A 26,909-nucleotide genomic window follows, 5' to 3' on the forward strand; every position below is an offset into this window, starting at 1 on the left:
AAGGAAGGAAGGAAGGAAGGAAGGAAGGAAGGAAGGAAGGAAGGAAGAGAGGGAAGGAGGGAGTGGAAATGAAAGGAGAAAGGGGGCTGAGGGTAGTGATAGGGAAGGGGAGAAATTTTGAGAAAGTTCTCTAAGACAAGGCAGCAACCAGGTAGCCTCCTTGCGGTCCTAATGTCAATCACGTGCAGTATACCTGGGCAGGTGACCAAGCAGATTCTTCATGGTTAATCCATGAAGCATGCAATAAAGCAAAGCCATACCAATGTGCCGGTGTTTAAGACGTTCAAAGATCCTGATGTGATGGCCTTTGATTTCCTTGACAGTGAGGGCCTCTGCCTCATGAGGCTCATAAGAAGAAGAGCTGAGGACAATTTTGTCATGGGGCTGCCAATCCACGGCATCGTCTACTATAATCCTGAAAACTCAGAAAGCAGGTGTCAGATATACTCAAGAAACAAACAACAGAGATCATCACAAAACCCAGGAGAAAGTAAAATCCACAAAACCCGCATATCTCAACCACAGAAACTAATACAGGTTCTACTTCCCTTACTAGGGAATCCATGTGAAGCCTGAGCTAACCATTGGCTACATATATGAAGAGGACCTAAGTCCAGTCCATGCATGGTCCTTGGTAGGTGCTTCAGACTCCACAGGCTCATCTGGGCTCTGGTTAGTTTGCTCTCTTGGTCTTCTTGTGGTGTTCCTGTCACCTCAGGTCCTTTTATCCTTACTCCCACTTTCCCATAAGACACCCTATGCTTCATCCAATGTTTGGCTGTGAGTCTCAACACCTGTTTTGAACCTTTGTCAGGTAGAGTGCATTTCTTAATTGGATTATTTGGTTTGTAGGTGCTTGATTTCCTAAGTTCTTTATATATTTTGGAAATTAGCTCTTTGTCAGATGTAGGGATACTGAAGATCTTTCCCCAATCTGCAGGCTGCTGTTTTGTTCTATTGACAGCTTTTCAATTTCATGAGTTCCTATTTATTAATTGTTGACCTTAGAGCCTGAGCTGTTGGTGTTTTGTTCAGGAAGTTGTCTCCTGTGCCAGTGAGTTCAAGGCTTGTCCCCACTTTTTCTTCTAATATATTTAGTGTATCTGGTTTTATGTTGAGGTCTTCAATCCACTTGGACTTTAGTTTTGTGCAGGGTGATAAGTATGGCTCTATTTGTATTTTTCTACATGTAGACATCCAGTTAGACCAGCACCATTTGTTGAAGATGCTGTCTTTCCTCCATTGTATGGTTTTAGTTTCTTTGTCAAAAATCAAGTGTCCATAGGTGTATGGGTTTATTGCAGCATTTTTCAGTTCACTTCCATTGAGCAACTAGTCTGTTTCTAATGCCAGTACTATGCAATTTTTATTACTAATGCTCTGTAGTACAACTTGAAATCAGGTATGGAGATAACTCCAGAATATCTTTTATTATTAAGGATTTCTTTAGCTACTCTAGGTTTTTTGTTTTTCTGTATGAAGTTGATAATGGTTCTTTCAAGGCATGTAGAGAGGACACCATCATCAAAACAAACCGACTGCCTACAGATTGGGAAAGAATCTTCACCAACCCTTTATCTGACAGAGGGCTAATATCCAGTATATATAAAGAACTAAAGAAGCTGAAAAGAGGCAAACCAAGTAATCCAATTACAAAATGGGGAACAGAGCTAAACATAGAACTCTCTGTAGAGGAATATCGAATGGCAGAGAAACACTTAAAGAAATGCTCAACGTCATTAGCCATTAGGGAAATGCAAATCAAAACAACACTGAGATTTCACCTTACACCCATCAGAATGGCCAAGATGAAAACTCAAGTGACAACACATGCTGGAGAGGCTGTGGAGAAAGGGGAACCCTCCTCCACTGCTGGAGGGAATATAAACTTGTACAACCACTCTGGAAAGCAATCTGGCGCTTTCTCAGACAACTAGGAATAGTGCTTCCTCAAGATCCAGCCATACTACTCCTAAGCATATATCCAAAAGAGGCCCAAATACACAATTAGGACATTTGTTCAACCATGTTTGTAGCAGCTTTATTTGTAATAGCCAGAAGCTGGAAACAGCCCAGATGCCCCTCAACTGAAGAATGGATGCAGAAACTGTGCTACATCTATACAATAGAGTATTACTCTGCAATAAAAAATGAGGAAATCATGAAATTTATAGATAGACGGTGGGGCCTGGAAAGGATCATCCTGAGTGAGCTGTCCCAGAAGCAGAAAGACACACACGTTATATACTCACTCATATAGACATATAACATAGGATAAACCTACTAAAATCTGTACATCTAAAGAAACTAATCAAGAGAGAGGGCCCTGACTAAAACGCTCAATCTCCATCCCGAAAGGCAAAGAGGATGGACATCAGAAGAAGAAGAAAACAAGAAACAACCTAGGAACCTGCCACAGAGGGCCTCTGAAAGGCTCTGCCCTGCAGACTATCAAAGCAGACGCTGAGACTTATGGCCAAAAGTTGGGCAGAGTGCATGAATCTTATGTAAGAAGTGGGAAATAGTAAGATCTGGAGAGGACAGGAACCCCACAAGGAGAGCAACATAACCATAAAATTTGAACACAGGGGTCTTCCCAGAGACTCATACTCCAACCAATTACCATGCATGGAGATAACCTAGAACGACAGCACAGATGTAGCCCAAGCAGTTTAGTGTCCAAGTGGGTTACATAGTAATGGGAAGAGGGACTGCCTCTGACATAATCTGATTGGCCTGCTTTTTGATCACCTCCCCTTGAGGGGGGAGCAGCCTTACCAGGCCACAGAAGATGACAATGCAGCCACTCCTGACGTGATCTGGTAGACTAAGATCAGAAGGAAGGAGACCTCCCCTATCAGTAGACTTGGGGAGGGGCATGCTTGAAGAAGGGGGAGGGAGTATGGGACCAAGAGGGAAGGAGGGAGGGGTTTATGGGGGGATACAAAGTGAATGAAGTGTAATTAATAAAATAAAATTTAAAAAAAAGAATTATTTTGGTATTTTTATGGGAATTGCATTGAATATGTAGCTTGCTTTTGGTAAGAAGGCCATTTTTACTATGTTAATCCTATGAATCCATGAGCATGGGACATATTTCCATCTTCTGATATCTTCTTCAATTTCTTTCTTTGGAGACTTGAAGTTCTCGTCATACTTTGACTTGCTTGGCTAGTGTTAGACCAAGATGCTTTATATTATTTGTAGCTATTATGAAAGGTGTTGTTTTCCTATTTCCTTTTCTCAGCCCATTTGTCCTTTGTATTCAGAGGGCTGCTGATTTTTTTGAGTTAACTTTTTATCCAGCCACTCTGCTGAAGGTTTATCAGCTGTAGGAGTTCTCTGGTAGAGTTTTTGGGGTCACTTAGGTATACTGTTATATCACCTGTGAATAGAAACACTTTGACCTCTTCCTTTCCAATTTGTTTCACCTTGATCTCCTTTAGTTGTCTTACTGCTCTGCCTAGGACTTCAAGTACTGTGTCTCCTCAGGACAGCTAGTAGAGCCATGAATCGTGAACTGTAGGTTGTCTAAGATTTCCATGATTTGCACATCTTTGGAACCTGGAGTCATGTTCAAGATGGTGGGAGTACCTGGAACATTTGAGGGTGGTATTCTGTGTGAGTCTGCCCATAGGGGTCCTCTCCTCTCTCCCTGAAAGCACCAAACATTTCAGAGTCAGCCATGTGGTAGCTTGATTGCCCTACAGACACTGCACTCCGCTGTCGGTACTCAGACTCTACTGGACTCTGCCATTTTGGATAGGGCCTCTGTATGCTCCTATTGTCCAGCAGGTTGCCACAGGTATGCAAGAAAATCTGTGGACTGGAGATAGGCAGGAGGAATCTGTGGTTCTGATGCTGTAGCTGTGCTTTTGAGAGTCCTGTGTCAGTAGGCAGAAGGTGCTGGGTGCTTGGGGTCTAGGATCCTGTATGACTCTTGAACCCAGAAGTTGAAAGAAAGATAACATTTTTAATGTCTGAAAAAATGTCAGCACCATTTCCTTTATTTTGGCATTAATATTTCCCCAGCTTGGGGAAAATATAATGTTTGCCTGTCCATAGAACACCAGTGAAGTTATAAAGAACAAGCATTTTATGAATTCTTTTCAACAGCTTTTCAACTATACATAAACATACATATGTGTATACCTATAATTTCAATGAATAGAGCTAGATATTAGTAGAGAATCATAATAAAAACAGCTGTTTATCCAGTCTTAAAACATATAATAGTAGTTTCCTCAAGAAGTAGGAATAGCCAGACTCTGAACTCTACAGCACTGATTCTTCCATTCCCGATTCCAACATTACCACTTTCGTTAATGGTTGTGAAATTCAACGAGAATTTTCAGATGTAAATAGGCTGCTGGGTCCTAAAGAAACAGCATTCCATAATGAACTGTAAATGATGTTGGTGATAATCATGACAATAATAGAATATTTGCCTGCCCGGCTCCCTTTTTCTTTTATCCCAATAAACCTTTCACCTTCTGAAACTCTATTCTTCACTATACCATACCACTTTAGTTGTTCCCTTGAGAACCTACCTTAGCACAAGCTAAGTATATTTGTATATACTAGACTGAATCCCTCTTCTAGACTGAATAAACACAGAGGACAGTGATACCCTCTCGGATTATAGAGCTGGATCTTCAAGCTCAAGAGCCCTGAGATTATGTATAGCCTATAGGAGTGGGAGTAACTATTCTTCAGTAGAAAAAATGAGGTCAAACCAGAGAAGCACAAAAAGTACAGGGACATAAGACAGGGTCTGGATTAGCCCCAATTCAAAATGAATCTAGAAATGTTCATTTTTATTTCTCTAACAGATGCTTGATTGCCTATCAGCTCCCCTGTCTTGGGGCTGACTTTGGGCCAGAATTTTGAGCTAAAAAAAAATTCACATTCATTAATTCATTTAATTTGTATAATTATTATATTAGCTAGGCACTATTACTCTCATAATTACAAAAAAAGAAACTATGACTTGAGAAGGTAATTAACCAGTTATACATTTAGCAAATCATAAGCTAATCTTCCTATTCAAGCCTTTCTCTTTGCAGAGTACATTTTTTTTCCTTATTCCAAAAGTCAAGTCTTTGACCTCCATGGAAGAGTTGTTCATTGCTTCACTGAATCTTAAAAACTCTTTTTAGAGACTTCATATAGGATCACTAATTGCTGGTAAGCAAAAAAAAAGAGCCACTGACCCTATGTTCTGATACATAAAAACAGTTATGGTAATAATCAATTTTGAGTAATATGTAAATTAACTGCTTGAAATATACCTTGAGGGAAAATTCTGATGTGGTAAAAAATATACAGTTGCGCAAACATGGTCTAGTTTCTAGAAAAGACATACCAATTCACAGAGCAGACATAAACTAGATGACTTTGCTGTGCTCTTCTTAGAATCTACAGATCATATCAAGCCAATAACAATACTTCCTTTCTCCAGAGGCTACTTACATAGACAGAGCACACCCATTTTAAATACCTTATCATCATGCATTGAGAGCCACACCAACGTTTCCTGGCTACACAAAATGTTACCACCAGGAAATGACAAGCCAAAAGTAGAGAAATATTAGCATTTATATAGCATTTCATGTCTTAAATTATTTTAAGAATTTTTACAAAGAAAGGTTATCTATATGTTTTATGACTCACTAAAATTTTAATTCATAAAATAATGTTATAGCGGTTTTGTTGATGAGGGAATTGAGTGTTAAATAGATAGATAGATAGATAGATAGATAGATAGATAGATAGATAGATCATTACACACCATCCTATTTATCTTTGAATATTGACCCATTTACAACATCCGATTCCCATATTTCATTGTCTAATTTTCAAATCCTAAAGTTGCTACAGAAAGCCTTGTGCATACTGCTTACAAAAGAGGAAGAGAGATATTGCAAACACATGAGATCTCAAAAGCTCAGGAACTAACAGAACTGATATTATCAACGATGGTGTTCAAATTAAAGGTCAAGGTCCTGGGGACAGGGTAAAGTAATAAACGGTTATTTGTTCTTTAGTGAGTAATTTCTTTGAAGATAACAAGCTGTATTTGTACACCACTCGAAACAGGTCAAGCCTGTTAAAACAGCTGTTATAAAAAGATGCAAGATAATAAGTGAAGTGACGCAAGCATAAGAAAGAAGAGGGAAATGCTGTGCACTGCCGGGAGAAATTTAAATCCCTGTAGCTGGTGTACACAATAGTTGTGAAGGGGTTCGAGATATGGCTCTGCCATTAAAAACAGAGTTCAGACCCCAAGTGATAAGCCAGGCGTCTGGTGCACACCTGTGACCTCCAGCTCCAGGGGAGGTTGAGACAGGAGCATTTCTATAACTTCCCGGCTTCGAGAGCTTCGGGTTCATGGAGAGACACTGACTCAAAGAAACAGATAAAGAGTGGCAAAGGAGGGCCACAACACCCTCCTCTGAGAACTGTGCTCAAACTAAATAAGGATGTGGAATTGCATACACACACACATACACACAGATACATATTCACCTACACACATATAAAAATATATGTTATATATGATTATATATTTGAAAAAGGATGAAGGAACCTTAAAAGTTAAAAAGAGAACTGTCATAGGAATCCCACCAGGGTGTACATAGCTTAAAAAGGTGAAATCAGTGTGTTAAAGGACATTTTCACCTCCGTGTCCATTAACATCACTATCCACCACAGGCAGGACAGGAAAACGAACAAGTGTTAGTCCACTAACAAAAGAAAAAGGGAAAGAGGCCCTATGCACAGTAGAACAAAATTCAGCTCTCCAGAGGAAGGAAGCTCTGCTATTTGAATGGCATAGATTAGTATTACATTATGTGAAATAGTGGAACAGCCAGAAACACACCATCTGATCTCATTTATGTAGGAAATCTAAAGTGTTGATCTCAGAGAGAAGAAACAGTTCACAGCATTCATGTTTGGTCATGCTGATTACAGCTTACATTTTAGTTAAAAATTGCTGAGAACATAGACTTTGTTTCTCAGTACCACCTCCCACCCCCACACTGAGATTCTACATAATGCTAATTTACTTTGTGTAGTTAATTTACTCTGTTTTAGGTTTCAAAACATAATTCCAAATATGTTAAACATTTAATAGTTTAACTTGTCAATTAAAAACAAGGATAAACAATTAAAAAACAGGATAATAAGACAAAGAGATTGGATAAAACCTTATATAGTTATGTTTCTAACATAACAGAACAAAGACAAGATATGATTAACCAGAAAACAAACAAATAAAAATTTTCAAAAGGTTCATCATAATCTTCATTTTGCTTTTTAGTGTTCAGTGATATCTTTCCCACTGAATTGCTTAGGGATAAAAATTAGTATGCTCCCTGACTCCACTCCTTCCCATCAATTACTGAGCCCATCAGTATACAGAGTGGTTGCCAGTCTACATAGATGATTCCTGGATGGTTTAAGGATAAACCCGTTTGTCTTTGTACATTCTGTTTTGATTTATTCTAATTACAAATGGTCCTTCTTTTCATCTGTTTCCACAAGAGTTTCAATTGTAACAAAGTACAGCAAGGAGATAAGTTTACAAATGTTGTATACCAAAGAAAAACACCTTTAAAACATTTCACTGGGCTTACTTTGGCTGTGTGAGCAAGAAATGAAAACAAGGTCAATAAATGAATGAGAAGCATTTTCCTGAATGTTTTCTCATTTATAGTACTTTGAAAATAAACCAAGCATGTACAAACAAATTTTATGAGTCATTATTATAATAAGTTTGAAAAGAAAGGGTATCTATATACAGTGTGTCTTCCTAGAAATATATGAACAAGTGTCTGTGCATCACAGACAGGGTACCAGTGATAGACCAAGGAAGAATCCACCCATATCTAGCTTGATAAACCAATGAAGTTCTGATAGTCACTTCCAGGAGTGTAGGTAAGAAACTAAGGATGGCAGCAAGAGAGGCTGAAAGGGGGTACTGAGGTACTGAAAACCCTTCCCACCATGGGGTTGGGGGGACAACTAATGAAAGCACATGCTCAGTTTCTAGAGTTATTGGGGAATCCAGGCAGCTTCAGCTAATGGTCTCTTCTCTCCCTACAATTACTCCCTCTAAAGTAACCTTGCAGATAGCTGTGCAATTTGTGTGAGTCTCAACAGGACCCTGAGATTCATGAGCTTTTTGAATAATGGTCTGAGCAGCTTCTCACTCTGCAGCTGGCCTGGAAACTCTCTACATAACCCAGGCTGTCTTGAATTCCTGATGGTCCTACTTCACTGGTTGCTCACCAAAGTCATAGGTGTAAGCTTCCTGGCAAACTTCCTGTATCTCGTGAACCTTCCTCCTCCTGTCTAGGAGGTTGTTTCAGTTTGGAGAAAGCAGCTATATAACACAGAAAACAAGTTCAATAAATGAATTTCATTAAAACATTTCTCTTTGAGAGAGATTCAAGGAAATGCTGGTTTTTAATATTTCTAATGTTATAACACAATCAATGGAATTAGGCAAACCAGGAAATATTCAGACATGAGAATTTCTAACTTCTATGGACATGGTTGAGCAAAAACATGGTTGATTCCTTGTTGTATGGTTTAGCATCTTTTATATATATATGCCCAGGAGTGATATAGCTGGATCTTAAAGTAGCACTATTCCTAATATTCTGAGAAAGCGCCAGATCGATTTCCAAAGTGGTTGTACAAGTTTAGACTCCTATCATCAATGGAGGAAGGTTCCTCTTTCTTCACATCCTCTCCAATATGTGTTGTCACTTGAATTTTTTATCTTAGCCACTCTGATGGGTGTGAGGTGGAATCTCAGGGTGTTTTGGTTTGTATTTCCTGAATAACTAGGTATCTTGAACATTTCTTTGTTTCTATGCCATTTAATATTCCTTTGTTGAGAATTCTGTTAAGCTCTGGACCCCATTTTTCAATTGGATTACTTGCTTTCTTGTTGTTTAACTTTTTGAGTTCTTTATATAGTCTTGATATTAGCCTTCTGTCAGATGCAGGGTTAGTGAAGATCTTTTTGTCATTTTGTTCTGATGACAATGTCCTTTGCTTTACAAAATCTTTTTAGTTTCATGAGGTCTCATTTAATGATTGTTGATCTTAGAACCTGTGCTGTTGGTGTCATGTTCAGAAATTGTCTCCTGTGCCAATGAGTTCTAGGTTCTTCCCCACTTTTTCTTCTAACAGGTTTAGTGTATCTGGTTTTATTTTGAGGTCTTTGATCCACTTGGACTTTACTTTTGTGCAGGGTGCAGCATTATTCATAACAGCCAGAATCTGGAAACAACCTAGATGTCCCTCAACCATACAATGATTGCAGAAATTGTGCTACTTTTACTAAATGGAATACTACTCAGCAATTAAAAACAATGAAATCATGAAATTTGCAGGCAAATGGTGGGAACTAGAAAAGATCATCCTGAGTGAGGTAACCCAGAAACAGAAAAACACAAATGGTATATGCTCACTTATAAGTGGATATTAGCCACATAATATAGGATAAACATACTAAAATTTGTAGTCTTAAAGAAGCTAAACAACAAGGAGGACCCTAGGGAAGAAGCTGAAACCTCATGTAGAAGGGCAAAAAGGACAGATATCAGAAGTAGAAGACAATGAACAGGACAGGAGCCTTCCACAGGGGGGCCTCTGAAAGACTCTACCCATCAGGGTATGGAAGGAAATACTGAGACTCATAACCATCTTCTGGGAAGAGTTCAGAAAACCTTATGGAATAAGAGGGAGATAGAAAGACCTGAGAGGAATGGAACTACACAGGAGACCAACAGAGCCAAAATTTCTGGACCCAGGGGTCCTGCAGAGACAGATACGCCAACTAAGGACCATGCATGGAGAGAACCTAGACTCACTGCTCAGTTTCCAAGTGAGTTCCCTAGTAAGGGGGGCAAGGACTGCCTCTGACATGAACTCAGTGGCTGGCTCTTTGATCACCTTCCTCTGGGGGATGTAGCCTGGCAAGGGCACAGAGGAAGATGATGCAGCCAGCCCTGATGAGACTTGATAGGGGAGGTCCTCCCCTATCAGTGGATTAGGGAAGAGGCATAGAGGAAGAAGAGGGTGGGTGGGTGAGACTGGGAGGAGATGGAAGTGGCTATGGCCAGAATACAAAGTGAATAAATTGTAATAAATAAATAAACAAACAAAAAAACAACTATAATAAACTGTAGAAAAAATAACTTCTAGCATTTTAAACACATACTTCTTTAATGTTTGTGACTCCAGTTAAATAAAATGTTAATAATAACGCCACTCACATAGTTCCACTGAGAGATTTAAATGAGAATTAAATATACATAAATATAATAAAAATGATCACATAAAATGATTCTATATACTCTACTTTATATATGAAATATATTTATATATAAGAAATATATTTCATTTCAATACAATCATTCTTCTTAATATCAATTATCCACCTTAAATATGACTCTTCTGCATTTTGCTATATGTATTCCACTAATTGTTTTTGTTATCCTTTCTATTGGCGATGCCTTGGCTTCTTATTAACAAGGACAGTTACCTATGGGAGCTTTCTACTTTCTGGTCTTTATTTGCAGTATCACATCTTCTGTTATTTTCATATATTGATCTTGTTTTCCAAGTCCTAGTAGATCACTGTCAGTTTGTTCTTCATATGATCTGTTCAGTTCGAGGCAGTAGTGGATCCATTTGTTATCTTCATACTCTTCATCTTGCCCTTATTTCTGTCAATGTCTTTATATAGTGCCTTGTCAATTCTCACTATTGTATTTCTAAGTCATATTCATTGTCTATACTTCCAGGACCCATAGTTCTACAGGTTATTGACAAAAGCATGCATCATCTAAAACTACTCTTGCTACATAGTTTTCCCTTCCTAGACTTTGCACATTTCTTCATTTTTATTATGATACATGGGTTTCCCCCCTTGTCCTCCTGCTTTTCAACTTAACTTTGAATGAAGTTTGACATTTCGTATCACAATAAAACATCACAAAGAGCCAAGTGAAACGATAATAATAAATAAAGGTCTCTGATTCTTTCCTTACCTCTCATTTCCCGGTGCAATATCAGCTCCAAGGTGTACCCATGATTTCTTAGGATAAGCACTGTGGAGGTGAAGTTTCCCATAAACTCCTAAAAATTAAAGAAACAACAAATGGATTAAACAATTAAAACAATGAAGATTGAAAATTCTTCCATCTTAATTAAGGCCAGATAAGTGAAACATGATTCAAAGGGTTTTACACAAAATACGTGACATCTAATCCATATCTAAGAGTGTCTTTCTTATCTTTTTAAAAAAGAATATTTCTATTATAACAAATAAAATATAATTCAAAGACCTACAGAGCTACAACATATAACAGCAATGAGAAACAGGCCATCTAATGGCATGGCTAACCAGCTCAACTCAAGGACGCATGTCCTTCTGCTATCTTAATGACTTCATAGCTTTTGTGACCTGCTGGAAGTCAACCCAGTTTTGATTTCATGATATACACTACATTTCCCAAATGGCAAGGCTTGTCTGTTTCCTGAAGATGGGATCTCAGTGCTAATGTCTTTGCTTTCAGTGCTAAGATTTAATATTTTGCCTTACTATAGGTAATCAAGGAAACATGAACATACACTCTGTTTTAACTTGGACTCACAAGCAGGGGCAGCCAGCCTGCATGTATCTCTTCTGTTTGTTTGGTTTTTTTTGAAATTTCCTCAGAAGTATTTTATCACCATTTTCAACCATAGTAAGTGTAACTTCTCTTAGCTTAGTGATCAAAAACTGTGACCATGCATTTCAATTGTAGAAAGAAAGTAAGCATGTAATTCGATATGTGTATTTATTTCATGTAGATAATATTTTGATGAATAATGTATCTATAAATATGTACATCTGACTAGAACGGATTATGTGAATAGCCCTACATAAATGGAAACTTTTTGTTGCAAGCCATTAATTTAACAACCTAAATAGTCATAATACTCTGTTTTTTTTTTTAAAAAAAAAAAAAAACTTGAAGCAAAAAAGTAAACACCATTGAGATATCGACAATGTGCCTTGGATTTGAATCCAGTGTGGACCAAAACAATATGAAACCTTAATTAAGTTTTTCCAATATCTGTAATCTCTTTTATAATTCAGAAAGACATTTTAGAAGATAAAATAAGGTAAAGATTAATAGATGTAGAATGAAACTTACTATCAGAACACAACCTAGAATCAATTCCTCATAATAGAGGTTTATGAATATATGTCACAAAATTGCAAACCACAAAACTAAATTCATCTTTTTTTCATCATAGGTTAAGTACCTAAGCATACAGGATCCTGGAGTGACTTATAGATTTCCGACAACGTTTGTTAAAAAAAAAAAAAAAAACCTCACATCTCTAAAATCTGAATTATCCAGAAAATTCAATTAACCAGAAAAGCAGATTTCTTGGTTATTTCCATTATCAAAGCTTAACTGTAAAATGATACCATTTCTTAGTTGTTTCAAGAAGGTAATAAACTACTTAAAATAATTAAAGCCTGCCATTTGATTATGATGTCATAGAAGCTAACTATGCTGTGACTTGGGTAAGTTTTATTTCAAGTAATATCAGTAAAAAAAAAAAAAACTGTAAAAATATTAGTAATGGGAACAGGGACTGCTTCTGACATGAACTGATTAGCCTGCTCTTTGATCACCTCCCCCTGAGCGGGGAACAGCCTTACCAGGCCACAGAGGAAGACAATGCAGCCACTCCTGATGAGACCTAACAGACTAGGATCAGAAGGAAGAAAAAGAAACGCTCCCCTACCAGTGGACTTGGGGAAGGGGTGTTTGGAGAAGAGGGAAGAAGAGAGGGATTGGGAGGGGAGGAGGGAGGGAACTAGAGGGGGGATACAAAGTAAATAAAGTATAATTAAAAATAAAAAAGAATAAAAGAATTGGAAAGAATATATGTATTAGTTGAAGCATGTGACTAGGGCCAGGATTAGCATGCCCAGTAGTATGGAATCCCATCTGAAGGTTTCAACCAATGTGATTACTCCACATTAAAAAAAAAAATGAATCAATTCAAATGTTCCTAGTATAGTCCTTCTGTTTTTGTCAACCGTGAAAAGTTAAAATTCTTCTACTCATGTCATGGTAATGATAAAATGAACAGAATTCATAGGAAAAAAACTTTGAAATCATAAAGCATTTCAACATATTATGCAGAAATTATTAGGTATTTTGGAAATAAGTTAACAGTCCCCACAGCATCTGAATATTTATCCCATAATGTTCATAAACCTCACACGTATGCACAGATAGCTAGGTATGTAGACAGATGAATGAATGATAGATAGATAGATAGATAGATAGATAGATAGATAGATAGATAGATATTGCATCTGACTTTAAAACATCCAACACAACTGCTCAACTAAAGCTAAATCCAATAAAATCACTATTGTGGCTCATACAGTAATATACATATCTAAGGTATATAAAAACATAATTCTGAAAAACAGTAAAGGACCCTGATCTGACCCATTTCAACTCTCTTCCCATAAGGAAGAGAAATAAATGAGTTACATTAGGGACCTACTTTTGAAATGGATAAACGTTTTTAAAGGAAGTAAGACTACTTCATACAAATAGTTTTATCTTTTATGTAGCACCATTGGGTAATATTCTTTGATTTGGAAATATTCAAATGACTGTATAAAGATATCCCAGCCTTTGTATTCTCATGTAGAATAGTGTAGAATTTGATATTACAGTACTATGGCGATGTTAGATGAAAATACTTCCAAGAGTAAATATTTTTGTGGCCATCATACATATAATTCTTAATACTTGTGAGTCATAAGGATGATAGCTGTAAAATGGGCTTTGAACATCTGGTAAGTCAAATAGTAAATACAAACTGTCTAGAATTTAGCAGCTATCCAATAAAAGTTACTCTTCCGCCTCTGTGTCTCTGTTCCTATCTGTCTGTATCTCAAACACATAGACATAGATTGTACACACATTATATCCATAACATACACAATGCTTAACTCTTACCAATTGTTCCTGGGTCAACACGGATACCATCAAAACGGTCACAAAAGATTTCTTCGGAGGCTCTAAGGAGAATCAAGAGTCTTTGTTTTTTTTCTAATGGGTTTTCTAAAGTACCTGTTAAGAAAGTGAAGTATAGCATACAAGATAATTTGAAATGCAAAGAGAGAATCCAGAATAAATGCTGTGATACCTATTGTATGGGGAAGAGGCATTGGTCACATAAACGAAATGACAGCAGAAATGATGAGGTTGCACATCCCTCTCTGGAGACAGCTGGGTTACTATTCGTGAGTTATCTGCTACTTCTCATCATAGGCTCAGAGCATGCTTTAGTGACTCCTGTTGGCCAGGCTGATTTCATCAAGCGCTTTGGGGTAGTAAAGTTTGGATAGAAGGGGTAGTGACGGAAGTTATTGGCTGGCAGTGTAAATACTTGCCAAATAGTCCCCATCTCTCTTCCCTGTCATAGAATTCCTTGTATCCTTGGGTACCTAAATGAAGAGAAATTCAGGGATAAACCCAAGAAGACCATGAAGGCTGGAGCCCTGTTCAACCCAGTCCAATATGAATATTCATTTTAGAAAATCACTGAAATGCGAGGGTCATTTACTAAAATCCATCATTACAGCAAACCCTGTCTAATATGGTGACCAATTTTGCTTGAGTTACCACTTCCTTTACATGATTTTAGCACTTAATGTTCGCTACAAACCTGAAAAGCATGATTCTTGCTTCCGTTTAAATATCCACATATAAAGACCTTCTGGTACTTATTTAAATCCATCCAAGTAGCAGTATGTAACAGACTTCAAACAGTGGTGGTTTATAAAACCAGTAATAACTTGTTTTACATAAATTCTCTTCGCATCATTGGTATGTATAAAGCATATGACACTCAGTAGATGGAAATTGCTTCTGACATTCTCTTCAGTCGTGTTCTTCGCAGCATATAAATGTTCAGGGACTTGTTAACATGATATTCGTGAATATGGACCTAGGAAGTTATGCTATTCTTACAGAATCAATTGTTGAAGAAATAACCAGAAGAAAAGTCCTCCTTAAACCATATATTCTACAGGAGCAGGCTCACCAGTATCGTGTACTAACAAATAAGACTTCCCAGTTTACTAGTTTCCCGAAAATAAAAACAAAAATGGGACTGCCAGATATGATGTGGAATAAGTGATAAATTTAAAATTATATTTTCGTCATTTTTGTTACTCATTTCTTTCGGGCAGCATAAAAGTATTCCATACCCCAACTCCCACACCCCTGCTGGTACTTTTTATGCAGCTGGTGTAAGTTTGGGTTGGCTATATGCATATCTCCTCGGATCATCAACTCCCACCATTACAGTGTTGACAGCAAGATTCCTAGAAACAAATCAATCTGGACAGCACACAAGTCAAGAACAAGCATTGCAGCCCATGGCTTAGGTGTTTCTGCTCCAACACTAAGGCAAGCTCCTTTTCTGTACCACTACCACAGTGTCTTAACTAAAATAATGAAGGTATTCTCTTAGCCCAAATACAAGACCAAGAAGGAAGGAAGCAAAGGAGGAAAGCCGGGTGCAGCTCTTATCTTGCTGTTATGAGTCTGCCTGGTAAACTGTTTTCCAACTGTGATTTCATTTATTTCATGAAGGGTAAAGTCTTAAAGGAAAAAAAAAATAAGCCTAGCACTAAACAGATACCAGAGCAGAAAAGTAGGACACTTTTTGCCCTAGAGAAATGTATGCAGAGTCCCACAAAGAGTTGTGCGTTTCTCTAAAATCAGAGATTAAATCAATTATGCAACCCAAAACTACAGCACATGTGGAGCCTTCACAGAAAATCTGGGCAAAATTAGTCAGCCTGCCGTGATCTTTCGGAACCTGAAGCAACCAGAGTTTGGATTCTTTTTAAGATGGGAAAGGGAAAGGATGGAGGCTAGGACTACTCAGCAAGCAGTCAGGGGCAAGAGAAGGAAATGTGTGATGTTCTAACATTACAATAAGGTACTTCCTGGATTTCTAAAAGCTTGTGAAAGTGAAGCTCTCAGAGCTGCCATTCCTGGTTGTATTCTCAGTCTCACAGAGATGAGATGCTCTTTCCACATAGTCTTTATCAGTAAATAAGAGTAGCTAGCTCTGAGACAAGGTGCCCCAGATGAGGCATCTGGATCTAGGTTTACCTTTGTAAAGCTGCTTTGAAACCTGAAGTTTATCTATTGGGGAATGTTGCTGATACTTTCACATACACGCTTTCCTTACATTCTCACAGGTCTTCAGTGCACACTGTAGAGATTCCCATGAGGAAAGTGAGGCGAGAAGAGCCTAAGTAATGAGTCAGAAATTACATAGCTGTTATGCCGTGGTACTGGACTTAGGTTTAATAAATGCCATTCTAGGATGTGTGTGTGTGTGTGTGTGTGTGTGTGTGTGTGTGTGTGTGTGAGAGAGAGAGAGAGAGAGAGAGAGAGAGAGAGACTAAGGGAGAAGTAAGGCATAATTGTCATTACTTAGCATGATGGTGGGCAATGGAAGGGAAAGAGAATTGGTTCCAGATGTTAAAATCACCTGGGGAGATGGAAGAAAATAAGTTCTGGTATACCAAAGATAACCATTATTGATTTGAGGGATATGGTACAAATAGATTCCATGAATTTCAAAATGTAAGAAAAGGGGAAAGGGACTTTTATTACTTTATTAACTAAATCTTTTTTTATAGAATCAAGCATAAGCCTAGTTTACACTTAAGCATGTTCTATCAACCTGATTGCCCCCATCTTGGACTCAATAAATGTAATTTTTCAGATCTTTCTGTTTACACTCTGTTTTATTCTTTCAAATCTTTAATTTTCCGTCCCCACCTGACTCTATTCTAATTAATTTCTAAGAATCTACTATGTTTCTGACTCACAGTATATTAAAAATATTTGTATCTCTTGTTATATTTTAAGAAATTTGAACTAAAGATTCAGTATGCAATATAAACTAAGAGGAATAAATCCTCAAAGTTCTTCACCATGTTATTTATAAATAATGGCAAATATTTTAAATGCTTTGAAACAGCAAGCAAGGAGGAGAAGAAAAAAACACAAGGATCCTTTCTGTCTTGATCCCTGAAAAATAGTCAGCCCAGAAACAATGCTTGGCACTGAACTGATCACTCAGTAAAAGAAAAACATATAAAAGAAAAAAGAGGGGAAAGAGGACAATAAATGTATAAATAGGACTGGAAAGTCATCACAACAGGGGAATTACGTTCTTCTTAATTTTTAGTTATTTTTGTCTTCTTCATCCAGGATTGTTTTTCATGAAAGTGATTCCATATATTGCTTAAGGTGGATAGCTACTAACTTCTAGTATGTGTTATGCTTAATGAAACTTAGAGAAATGTTGGAGTGGGGCCTACCACCTCTCTCTTTTTCTCCCTTCCACACACACACACACACACACACACACACACACACACACCACAGACATACACAGATATGATGAATATAAATGTAATAACAAGCTTATAAAAGAAAAGTTAAGGCCAAAAGTTAAGTTGTTAAAGAATAGATTAAAAAAATGTTGAGGTTATTAAAAGTTACCATCTCTTAAGATATATATGCTGGCTGTACAGGTGGATTTGCAGTTAAGAATGCAAACAGCTTTTACAGAGGACCTGAGTTAGGTTCCCAACACCCATATCAGAGCTGACAGCTGCCTGTAACTCTAGCTCAAGTGCAGGGGCAGGAGGTATCTGAACTCTACAATACGTACACGTACAAACACACACACACACACACACACACACACACACACAATTAAAATGAAATATTTTTAAAGACTTATATAGTGGTTTTGTTGCTGCTGTTGCTTTACATAAGTAAAATTTTCTACTCATGATGTGTTTCTAAGCCACTATAATAATAATAGCTAGAACATAATGGTCAATTTTATTTCCTATTTTCTTTGTCTGCTATACTCTCCGCTCATGCTCATGTTCTAGAAAGACAAGCACTGAACAAATACTGTAACTGACTGGCATTCGTGGCACAACTTGGATCTCAAATTTACTTCCATTCTAACATTCTTTGATTCAGAAAGTCAGATGATATCTTTTGCCAGCATCCATTACCTCAAAATCTTAACCCCTAAGAACTAGAATCCCACACTGTTAGGATTTGGATCAAACAGCATCACAGAGCAGATATGCTCTGGCAGTGTGCTGTGCCAATGTCCACATCTATTAAGTTTGTTTACTAACTAGACATATTATCTCTCTCATGTTGGGATTTCTGTAGGTGTGGACAGATGGGTTGAAAGTCTTCCTTCAGGCATAACGCACATAGGATTGGGCAGATGGGTTCCAATAAGCAACCTTTAGGCCTGGAACACATGGATGAAAAAGAAAGAAAAAGATACACTATTATCTATTCATGGGTAAAAAATCAAAGTTAGGAGTTGACACAATTTTAAATTATCTAAAATGTCTAAAGCAAAACTGGAGAGTAGCACGGTGCCACTTTCTTTCAGAGTTTCAGATTTCAGATTTCAGTTCACAAGTTCTATGTTATAAGTGACCCCAGATGCCTAAAAAGAACAGCTATGGTCTAAGGTGATGGTTTCACATAGTTGCTTTGTTTGGTTGGTTTTGTTTGTTTTTTCTGGCACAAGCAGGGTCCATTTATTAAATATTTTCATCCATCTCCAGATCTTACTGTTTCCCACTTCTTTCCTAAGATTCCCTGCACTCTGTCCAAAGGTTGCCCATAACTCTCAGTATCTACATTGATAGTCTGCAGGGCAAAGCCTTTCAGAGGTCCTCTGTGTCAGGCTCTTGACTTGTTCCCTCTTTTCGCCTTCTTCTGATGGCCATCCTCTTTGCCTTTCTGGATAGGGATTGAGCATTTTAGCAAGAGTCCTCCCTCTTCATTAGTTTCTTTAGGTGTACAGATTTTAGTAGGTTTATCCTATATTATATGTCTATATGAGTGAGTATATACCGTGTGCATCCCTCTGCTTCTGGGAGAGCTCACTCAGGATGATCTTTTCCAGATCCCACCATTTACCTGCAAATTTCATGATTTCCTTGTTTTTTATTGCTGAGTAATATTCCATTGTGTAGATATACCACAATTTGTGCATCCATTCCCCCACTGAGGGGCATCTGGGCTGTTTCCAGCTTCTGGCTATTACAAATAAGGCTGCTACAAACATGATTGAGCAAATGTCCTTATTGTGTACTTGAGAATCTTTTGGATATATGCCTAGGAGTGGTATAGCTGGATCTTGAGGAAGTGCTATCCCTAGTTATCTGAGAAAGTGCCAGGTTGCTTTCCAGAGTGGTTGTACAAGATTACATTCCCACCAGCAGTGGAGGAGGTTTCCCTTTTCTCTACAACCTCTCTAGCTCTTGAACTCCATAAGGAGAGCAACAGAACCAAAAAATCTGAGCACAGGGGTCATTACTGAGACTGCTATTCCAAACAAGGACTATGCATGGAGATAACCTAAGACCCCTGTACAGATGTAGCCCATGGCAGTTCAGTATCCAAATGGGTTCCATTGTGATAAGAACAGGGACTGTCTCTGACATGAACTGATTGGCCTGCTCTTTAATTACCTCCCCCTGAGGGGGAAGCAGCATTACCAGGCCACTGAAGAGGACAAGGCAGCCACTCCTGATGAGACCTAATTGACTAGGATCAAAACGAAGGAAAAGAAGTCCTCCCCTATCAGTGGACTTGGGGAGGGTCATGCATGCAGAGGGTGGAGGAAGGGAGGGATTGGGACGGGAGGAGGAAGAGAACCACAGGGGGATACAATGTGAATAAAGTGTAATAAAGAAAAAAATATTTTCATCCATGATTAGATGTGGATTTTAAGAATGTTAAACAAATGGGACAGTAGTATTGAATGAAAATTAAAATATAAGAATACACAGTCATTTCCCAGTGGAGAAAGATGGGTGAAAATATCTAGTGAAGAAAAAGTTGTTAAAGCATTATATTTAGGTGCCCCAATACCTAAGGAAAAACAAAAGAAGCCTTATGCAATGTACAGTGGGAAACTCGGGATTTGAAGCATCACTTGGAGAAAGAGGAGGAATTACAGATGACAAGATCATTGCCAAGACTAGCAGCATGAAGTGGCTGGAAAAGTCAGTTGACTTATTGGCGCCACTGGTATGAGCATCATATCTGTTCTGATCCCTGGAAGCCAACTGTGCTGAGGTGCTTCTGTTGATGCCTACCTTCCTAAACTGCCATCTCTAATCTGTACAATGCCCCAGGCAGTGCTAGCCTATCAACACAGAACTGGCGAGTTCTCTCTGACTTCCAACCCTGGTGTGAAGAGACTGGTTAGAGTATTTATTCCTGTGAGACACTCTCATAGACCAGTTAAGTCCCAGCATGGCAACACTCACACATCTGTCTGATATCCATCTCCACACTTACGAGCCTGGATTCCAGGAACAACCATTCTCTCCACCTTTTACAGCAACTAATAGGCAGACTCTCTGGCTTTACTAGGCCTGAGGTGGGCACCATCCCAAACCTGTAATTGTGGAAAATAGTTAACTCACATAACTCTCAAGAAAGATGCCCAATTCATGCCATTGATTTGTATATACGCATACTGATAAAGCAACATAAAGTGTCTTTTATCAAACACCTAACATGAGACGGTGTGAGTAGCTGCCTCTAATTACTTAGGCATCTCATCCCGCTGTGGGAGAGTTCATCATTGTACATGTTACAGATGAGGAGATGGAAGTCTCCTGGTTTGTTTGTTTGTTTGTTTATATGTTTGTTTGTTTGTTTGTTTGTTTTTGCTTAAGGTCAAACTGCCAGTGTGAAGCTGTGGTGAGTTTGGCTTCATGAACTCTAAAGCAACAAAAGGGGATTGACAACACAGAGTGAGAAAGAAGAACCAGAAGTCACCATTATCCACGTCTAAAAATGTACTTGGAAACTCATCCCTAGTCTTGCAAACTCATGCTACCTTGTGTTCCCCACAATACCTTCTCCCGGAATTTGACTCTCATTACAATCCCAATCCCATCTCTGTGCATCTACTCACCTACTTTCAGCTCCCCTCCTGCTATGAGTAAGCATGCCACACTCAGAACATTGCTTCTGTCCACAGGGAAATCTAAGGTTCCCATCACGTAGAGGCCTCTGAGCGCTGGGAGCTCAATATCCACAACAACAGTCCTGTCTGCAGGAGACAAAAAGGTCGCTTAGATGGGCACCCAAAACAGGAGCCCCCATTCTCTCCTCTATGCTTCAGGATTCTGGCAACTCAGGAGCTCTTCCTGTTGTCACCTGAGTCAGGCCAGGTGCAGCAACCAGAACAAACACCTGTCTGAGGAAGCCTTATTTACAAATAGGAAAGACAGTGATTCATGGCTAGGAAATTTTGTCATCCTTAAGACAGCAAAGGCTATGTCCAAAAAGTTTTGGTGATGTCTTCAAACACAGCCCCGCCCCCATACAAACGCAATTTAGTACAAATTTAGTACATACAAATATGAACTCCCTATGCTTTGTACCTGTGTCCTTGCTTTACACTCTAGTCTCAGGGCACATAGAACAATACATAAGACCTTAGCCTTGAAAAAATGGACAATTTGGTTCTGAATCCCAGCTCTGCTACCTGCTAGAGGAGAGACCAATTTTATCTTTCTATGCCTCAATTATCATGTCTGTGAAATGGGAGTAAAAACAGCATCTTCTTTCCCCTAGGTCTTTTGTGAGTTAATAGATTAGGAAGTTTACACAACATGGTAAGCCACTTCTAACTTCCTCATTTCCTCAACATAATAGAAGTACATAGTATGTGCTCAGTAAGTGCATCACCCAATGTACAGATGTCCATTTGCTTAGCATGCTTATAGAGCTCATGAGTGGCTTCAAAGCATTATTCCCTTCCTCTCATAAAAGCCTTCTCTGTGTAACTTCAAGAGAAATAATCATAGATTTTTGCCTGAACTTAACAATAATGTATGAATAAAACATTTTCACTTAAAACAGTAAATATTTCATGTATGCTGAAGTATTAAGTGTTACTCTCTTCAACGTGAATTAAAGATGTCAAATAAATGTTTCTGCTTAAACTTCAAGTATCACAACCACTGGCAGGTGTACAGACTTTTTTAAAAAAGAAGCTCTTTTGCTAGTATAATCTCATTTCACATCCTAGGAAACAATGTACTGTGCCATTCTTAAGGATCTGACCAAGCAGATTAACTTGTCATGGGTTGTCTCGCATGTTTCTTTAGTTAGAAGACCAGCCATGCCCTCCTGTGGCAAAGACGATAAGGCGGCAAGCCAAATGGTTCTTTCTTCTTCCTGGGTTTAGTTTCAGACTCCAGTCTCTAGCTGTCTTTAGAGTAAAATGAAGCCATGTGACTGAGTTGTAGCCAATAATATGCAGGCATGCTTCCAGAATAACACTTTCAGTCCATACCCTCTTCTTATTCTCTCCTTCTCAATTTTTGCTGCTGAACTCAAGTAGTGAATCTCAACGAACCTCCTTGGCCCAGGATCAATAGCCCCACCCACTCCATAAGAAACAGTGCTGGGTTTTAACTGACAGTAAAGCACCCCTCACCTTCTCCTTAGAGATCACCGCCTCTGGAAAAACACCCCATCTCCTTCCTACTCCCAAGACACTGTCTAAATATTTAAGTCTGAAAACGAAGACGTGTTATCTGAGTTGCAGACACAGTCTGCATATTAGAAAGTCATCGCCACTGAGTGAGTCCTTCCTCTCATATTTTTAGAGGAAGACACTAATAATTTCTAAAAGAAAAGGACCGTGTTTATTATAATGTTAAAAATAAAAATCCTAAATAGGTGTTTCCAGCTCTGGAGAGTTTAGCCCTTACATACCTTCAGTTCAGGAGTCTATAACATTACTAACAAGTATAAGAGAACTGACTAGACAGAAAAATATATACATCTCGGACCCATCTCTGGCACTTTTCAAAACATTCAAAGAAAAGATTGGAATACCAAGAGAATGTCATTGTTTCATATATTTAAATGGTTCACATTTTTTAAATAAAAAGTTATTTAAAGCAAAGACCTCTAAAAGTTAAAGTTTTGTGCAAATGGTTACTGTGCATCCCAAACTGATAAACACACACACACACACACACACACACACACACACACACACACACACTTCTTTTGAATTGTCCTATCTATTCCAAATATCCCAACAAATTTCCCAGGAATCACACTCAGGTTAACTGCATGAAACTAGTATCTGACTTCTTCCCTCGTTATGTTTATCTTATCAGAATCTGAAACATAATCTAATGTACACTAGGTCTTCAGAATAATATCAAGTGTCACAAACATACAGAGAACCCAGCAGTGACTAGAGGGAAAAGCTGGGCTGTGGAGAGAAGCATTGCTGTTACTTCTTTGGGTGTTAGCTTTTGGCAAGAAGTTGGAAATGAAAGATGAGTGAGAGGTGTTTCTTACCATTACATGATACAGATTTACTAATAAAATAACGCCATAGACTTGAAGTGATGCTATACTTTAATTAAATGGATGTTAGTCTCACTTTGTATTTACAGCTACTTTTGATTGGAAAAATGTACAAATATACCTATTCTACTATAATGAAAAAAACATATCTCGTATAATGTTTTATAGTAAAGGGGTTCTCTTTTTATCACAATTGTAGAGACGAGAGTGACATGAACCATGGAATGCGCAATCCTTGCTAAATTTGTCTCCACAGAAGACAAGCTGCCAGGTCAAACTTTCATCAGATACAGAGAAAGCTTTTATCTTTTCATCCAGGTGTGAATTGAACCAACATGCCACATTCTCTACAAGTAGCATAGTTTCTGTGAAATTACTCAAAATCATGTCTAGCAGTCACTCATAAAAGCCTATACAATCCACTTAATAAATATAAGTGGTGGGCCACCTCTGTCTTAACTGAGCCCCGATACGCTCCACCCAGGACTGGCTGGATGTAGTTCTTCCATGCGATTCTGTCAATGACCAATCTATCCTACTTGAGAAAGTGAGCACTGGCATATGGAGGGAACCATCTGGAATTTCTGTTGCTCAATGGGAGGCTGATGGGGGAGCTGATCTGGAAAGAGCCTCTAAAAAGAAATAATGAATTCCAGATGTAATTAAAGACTGCCTTTCCCCCCAAAGGAGCTTAGGACCAACCATGGGGTGGTGTCTCTGGGTACCGAATCACACTCTTTTACCACTTGTTTATCCATCAAGTGCTAAACACCCACCATCATTATTCTAGTGTCTCTTGCCAAGCAATTTTTTTGTTTGATTTCTGAACATGTTCTATTTTGACAATCAGAAATATAAAGCTTTAAAAGAACTATCTGGAAACTTAAGTCTAAGGAGCATCTTTACGATCTCCCTGAGCACCAGAAAAATGAAATAAAACAAAGGAGATCCAGTCTTGTACAAATACATCATCCTCAAGAAGAGAAATCTGGAGACATGACCTGACTATTAAGACAGAGGACTAGGACTTCTTTCGGTACCAAGAGTTACTTGACTAATACAATCACAAAATATTCCATACAACTTCAACTCTAGATTTAAACTCAGTTTTACCCAGAAAAATCCAAGAATCAAAGTCACTATTTGGTAGCATTCCAAGTGTCTGACACTTGTCTAAATCTTGAAGAAATGAGATCAAGGTCAAAGGGCACAGATCTTGGGAACAATGATGGGTCACATGCACAGTCATGATGTAAGGGAGAGAGAAGCACTGTTTGTGTGGTAGGCACTGTGTCAGGCCCCATAACTTAGGTAGAGAGGACACTTTCCATTACAACTCTCCATTGTAGGGGAAGCAGCAAGAGCATGCAGAGCACAGCAGGACGCACAAGGACCATTTATTTGTAAGCTGTCATTTTCCCGCACCTTCCATAAGTAATGGGTTCATTTCTGCATCTAGAACCAGCTGTAATATTTTCCTATAAATACATGAACCAGGTGAAAAGTAAATTTTAACATCATTGGATCTCTAGTGTTACCCTTCAAAAGAAGAGGAGAGTATTTTTAGTATGTTACAGTTATTGGTAGTACTTCCCATCTTTTATGGCCTTGTTTAACTTCAAGGGAATAGACTATCATAATTTATAAATATAGCCAAGAACAATACTCCAAGAATAGTGAACCTTTTCATACATAAATAGTTTACAGGGATGAAAGGTTAGCATGACTGAAAATTAGTGTCAAGAAGACACATTACTGAAACAATGGCACTGGCTTCTCAACGGTTTCCTCCCTCATAGAAAAACTGAGCAGGATTCTGCTTGACAATAAGGATACATTCTCCCTGTAACTGCACTGCATTCAATGAGCTGCAAACTATAGTGCTTGCTTTTTTGTTTTTAAATCAAATCCACACAGGTGGTTTCTTTATTCTACCCTGACTATCGTCTTTTTTTCAAACTGGTCTTAAAAATAGGCAAAAGAAGCCATTTGTGAAGGGCCTGGAGGCACGATTCAAAAAAGAAAGGCAGGTTCCTCACACCTTGACAGAAAACCATCTGCCTGTGTGTGTGTGTGTGTGTGTGTGTGTGTGTGTGTGTGTGTGTGTGTAAAAGAAAGAAACAGAAAATCCAAGACAAAGGTAGAGAAACAAAGAGAGAAACGCAGAGACACAGAGAGATGCAGACAGCAAGGAGGGATATTAGGAAAGGGCAGATAATAGTCTTTTTTCATTTAACCTACCTTCTACATTCCCGATCCCGTCTCAAATTCACTCTGAATATCTTTTCCAGCCCTATACAGACATGCATAATTCCCACAGCAGAATCAACACTTTAAATTATGATATTTTAATTGATCAATAAAATGTTTAACATACAATGTTTGTCTCTTCCTCTAGTCTACACCATCTGTTCTACTAAAACAAAAAAAAAAAATATTGTGAATCTGTGTAATAGGAAGGGTTTTAAGTAAAATTACCAACAGTATCAGAGGGAGCCTCTGAACTCCAAATTCTGAAAATGCCAGAAATTGCCAGTGTTTTCTTGATAATGAGAGAAAAGGAAAGCCTGTTTCTTCTTCCTGGTTGTGCTGTGCTGATCCAGGGATGGCCCTTCTGGTTTTATGTCAGCCTGAAATTTTGCAAGAGCGAACCTCAACTGAGTAAAAGCTCCCATAAGATTGGCCTGTGGTACATTTTCTTGATTGATGAGTAATGTGGTAGGGCCCGGCATACACTGGTAGGTGGGCTGTTGGTCGTGGGTGCTGTAAGAAAACAAGATGCGTGAGCCATGAGCACCAAACGAGTAATTAGTGTTCCTCCATGGCCTCTGCCTTGACTTCTCCAACTGATAGATGACAGGCTGTAAGATGAAATACACCCTTTCCTTCACAGGTTACTTTGTCCTGGTGTTTTCTTGCAGCAATAGAAACCCTTAATGACACAGCTATCGTTCTCCATAAAAACTTCAAAACTTGCTGACTAAAAGTTGCAATGTCAAACATGGACCACGGTCCTCTACTTGCACCAGTAAGTCAAGTACAATATAAAGGAGAAAACAATCTCAAAATCCTAAGAATAACTATGCATTCTGATAAATTCAAAGTTGGGTGTTAAGCTATGGCCATATAGCCCTTACGCTTCAGCTCAATGTGAATGAATATTGGCTGACATGAGGACCGAGATAAATCTCTCTCTCCAATCCTAATGGTGGATGTGTGGATAAGCAAACATATTAAGTGGGAAAGAAAAAGCTTGTAGCACTCAGGTGGTCCAGCTAATATATTTTTACATGCTACAGTTTGTTTGAACCGGACTAGGCATCACATGTATTCCTATGTGGCTTTTATCTTGATTTGTTTTCC

At 38.4% G+C, this 26,909-nt stretch overlaps 1 protein-coding gene across 1 annotated transcript in view; it reads right to left on the bottom strand.

Moving 5' to 3' along the window:
• Pkhd1 (PKHD1 ciliary IPT domain containing fibrocystin/polyductin) overlaps positions 1-26,909 on the bottom strand; it is a gene marked incomplete at its 5' end in the record, with an annotated part of 436,563 nt that overhangs the window by 128,821 nt on the left and 280,833 nt on the right. The window contains 4 exons of the mRNA XM_055605696.1: positions 261-415; positions 11,073-11,160; positions 14,067-14,180; positions 21,124-21,261. Coding sequence (XP_055461671.1) covers positions 261-415; positions 11,073-11,160; positions 14,067-14,180; positions 21,124-21,261 — 495 coding nt within the window. The remainder of the gene's footprint in view (positions 1-260; positions 416-11,072; positions 11,161-14,066; positions 14,181-21,123; positions 21,262-26,909) is intronic.

The sequence above is a fragment of the Psammomys obesus genome, unplaced genomic scaffold (genome assembly GCF_907164565.1).
Source record: "Psammomys obesus unplaced genomic scaffold, mPsaObe1.curated_primary_1811, whole genome shotgun sequence".
In the NCBI taxonomy this organism is placed as follows: Eukaryota; Metazoa; Chordata; class Mammalia; order Rodentia; family Muridae; genus Psammomys; species Psammomys obesus.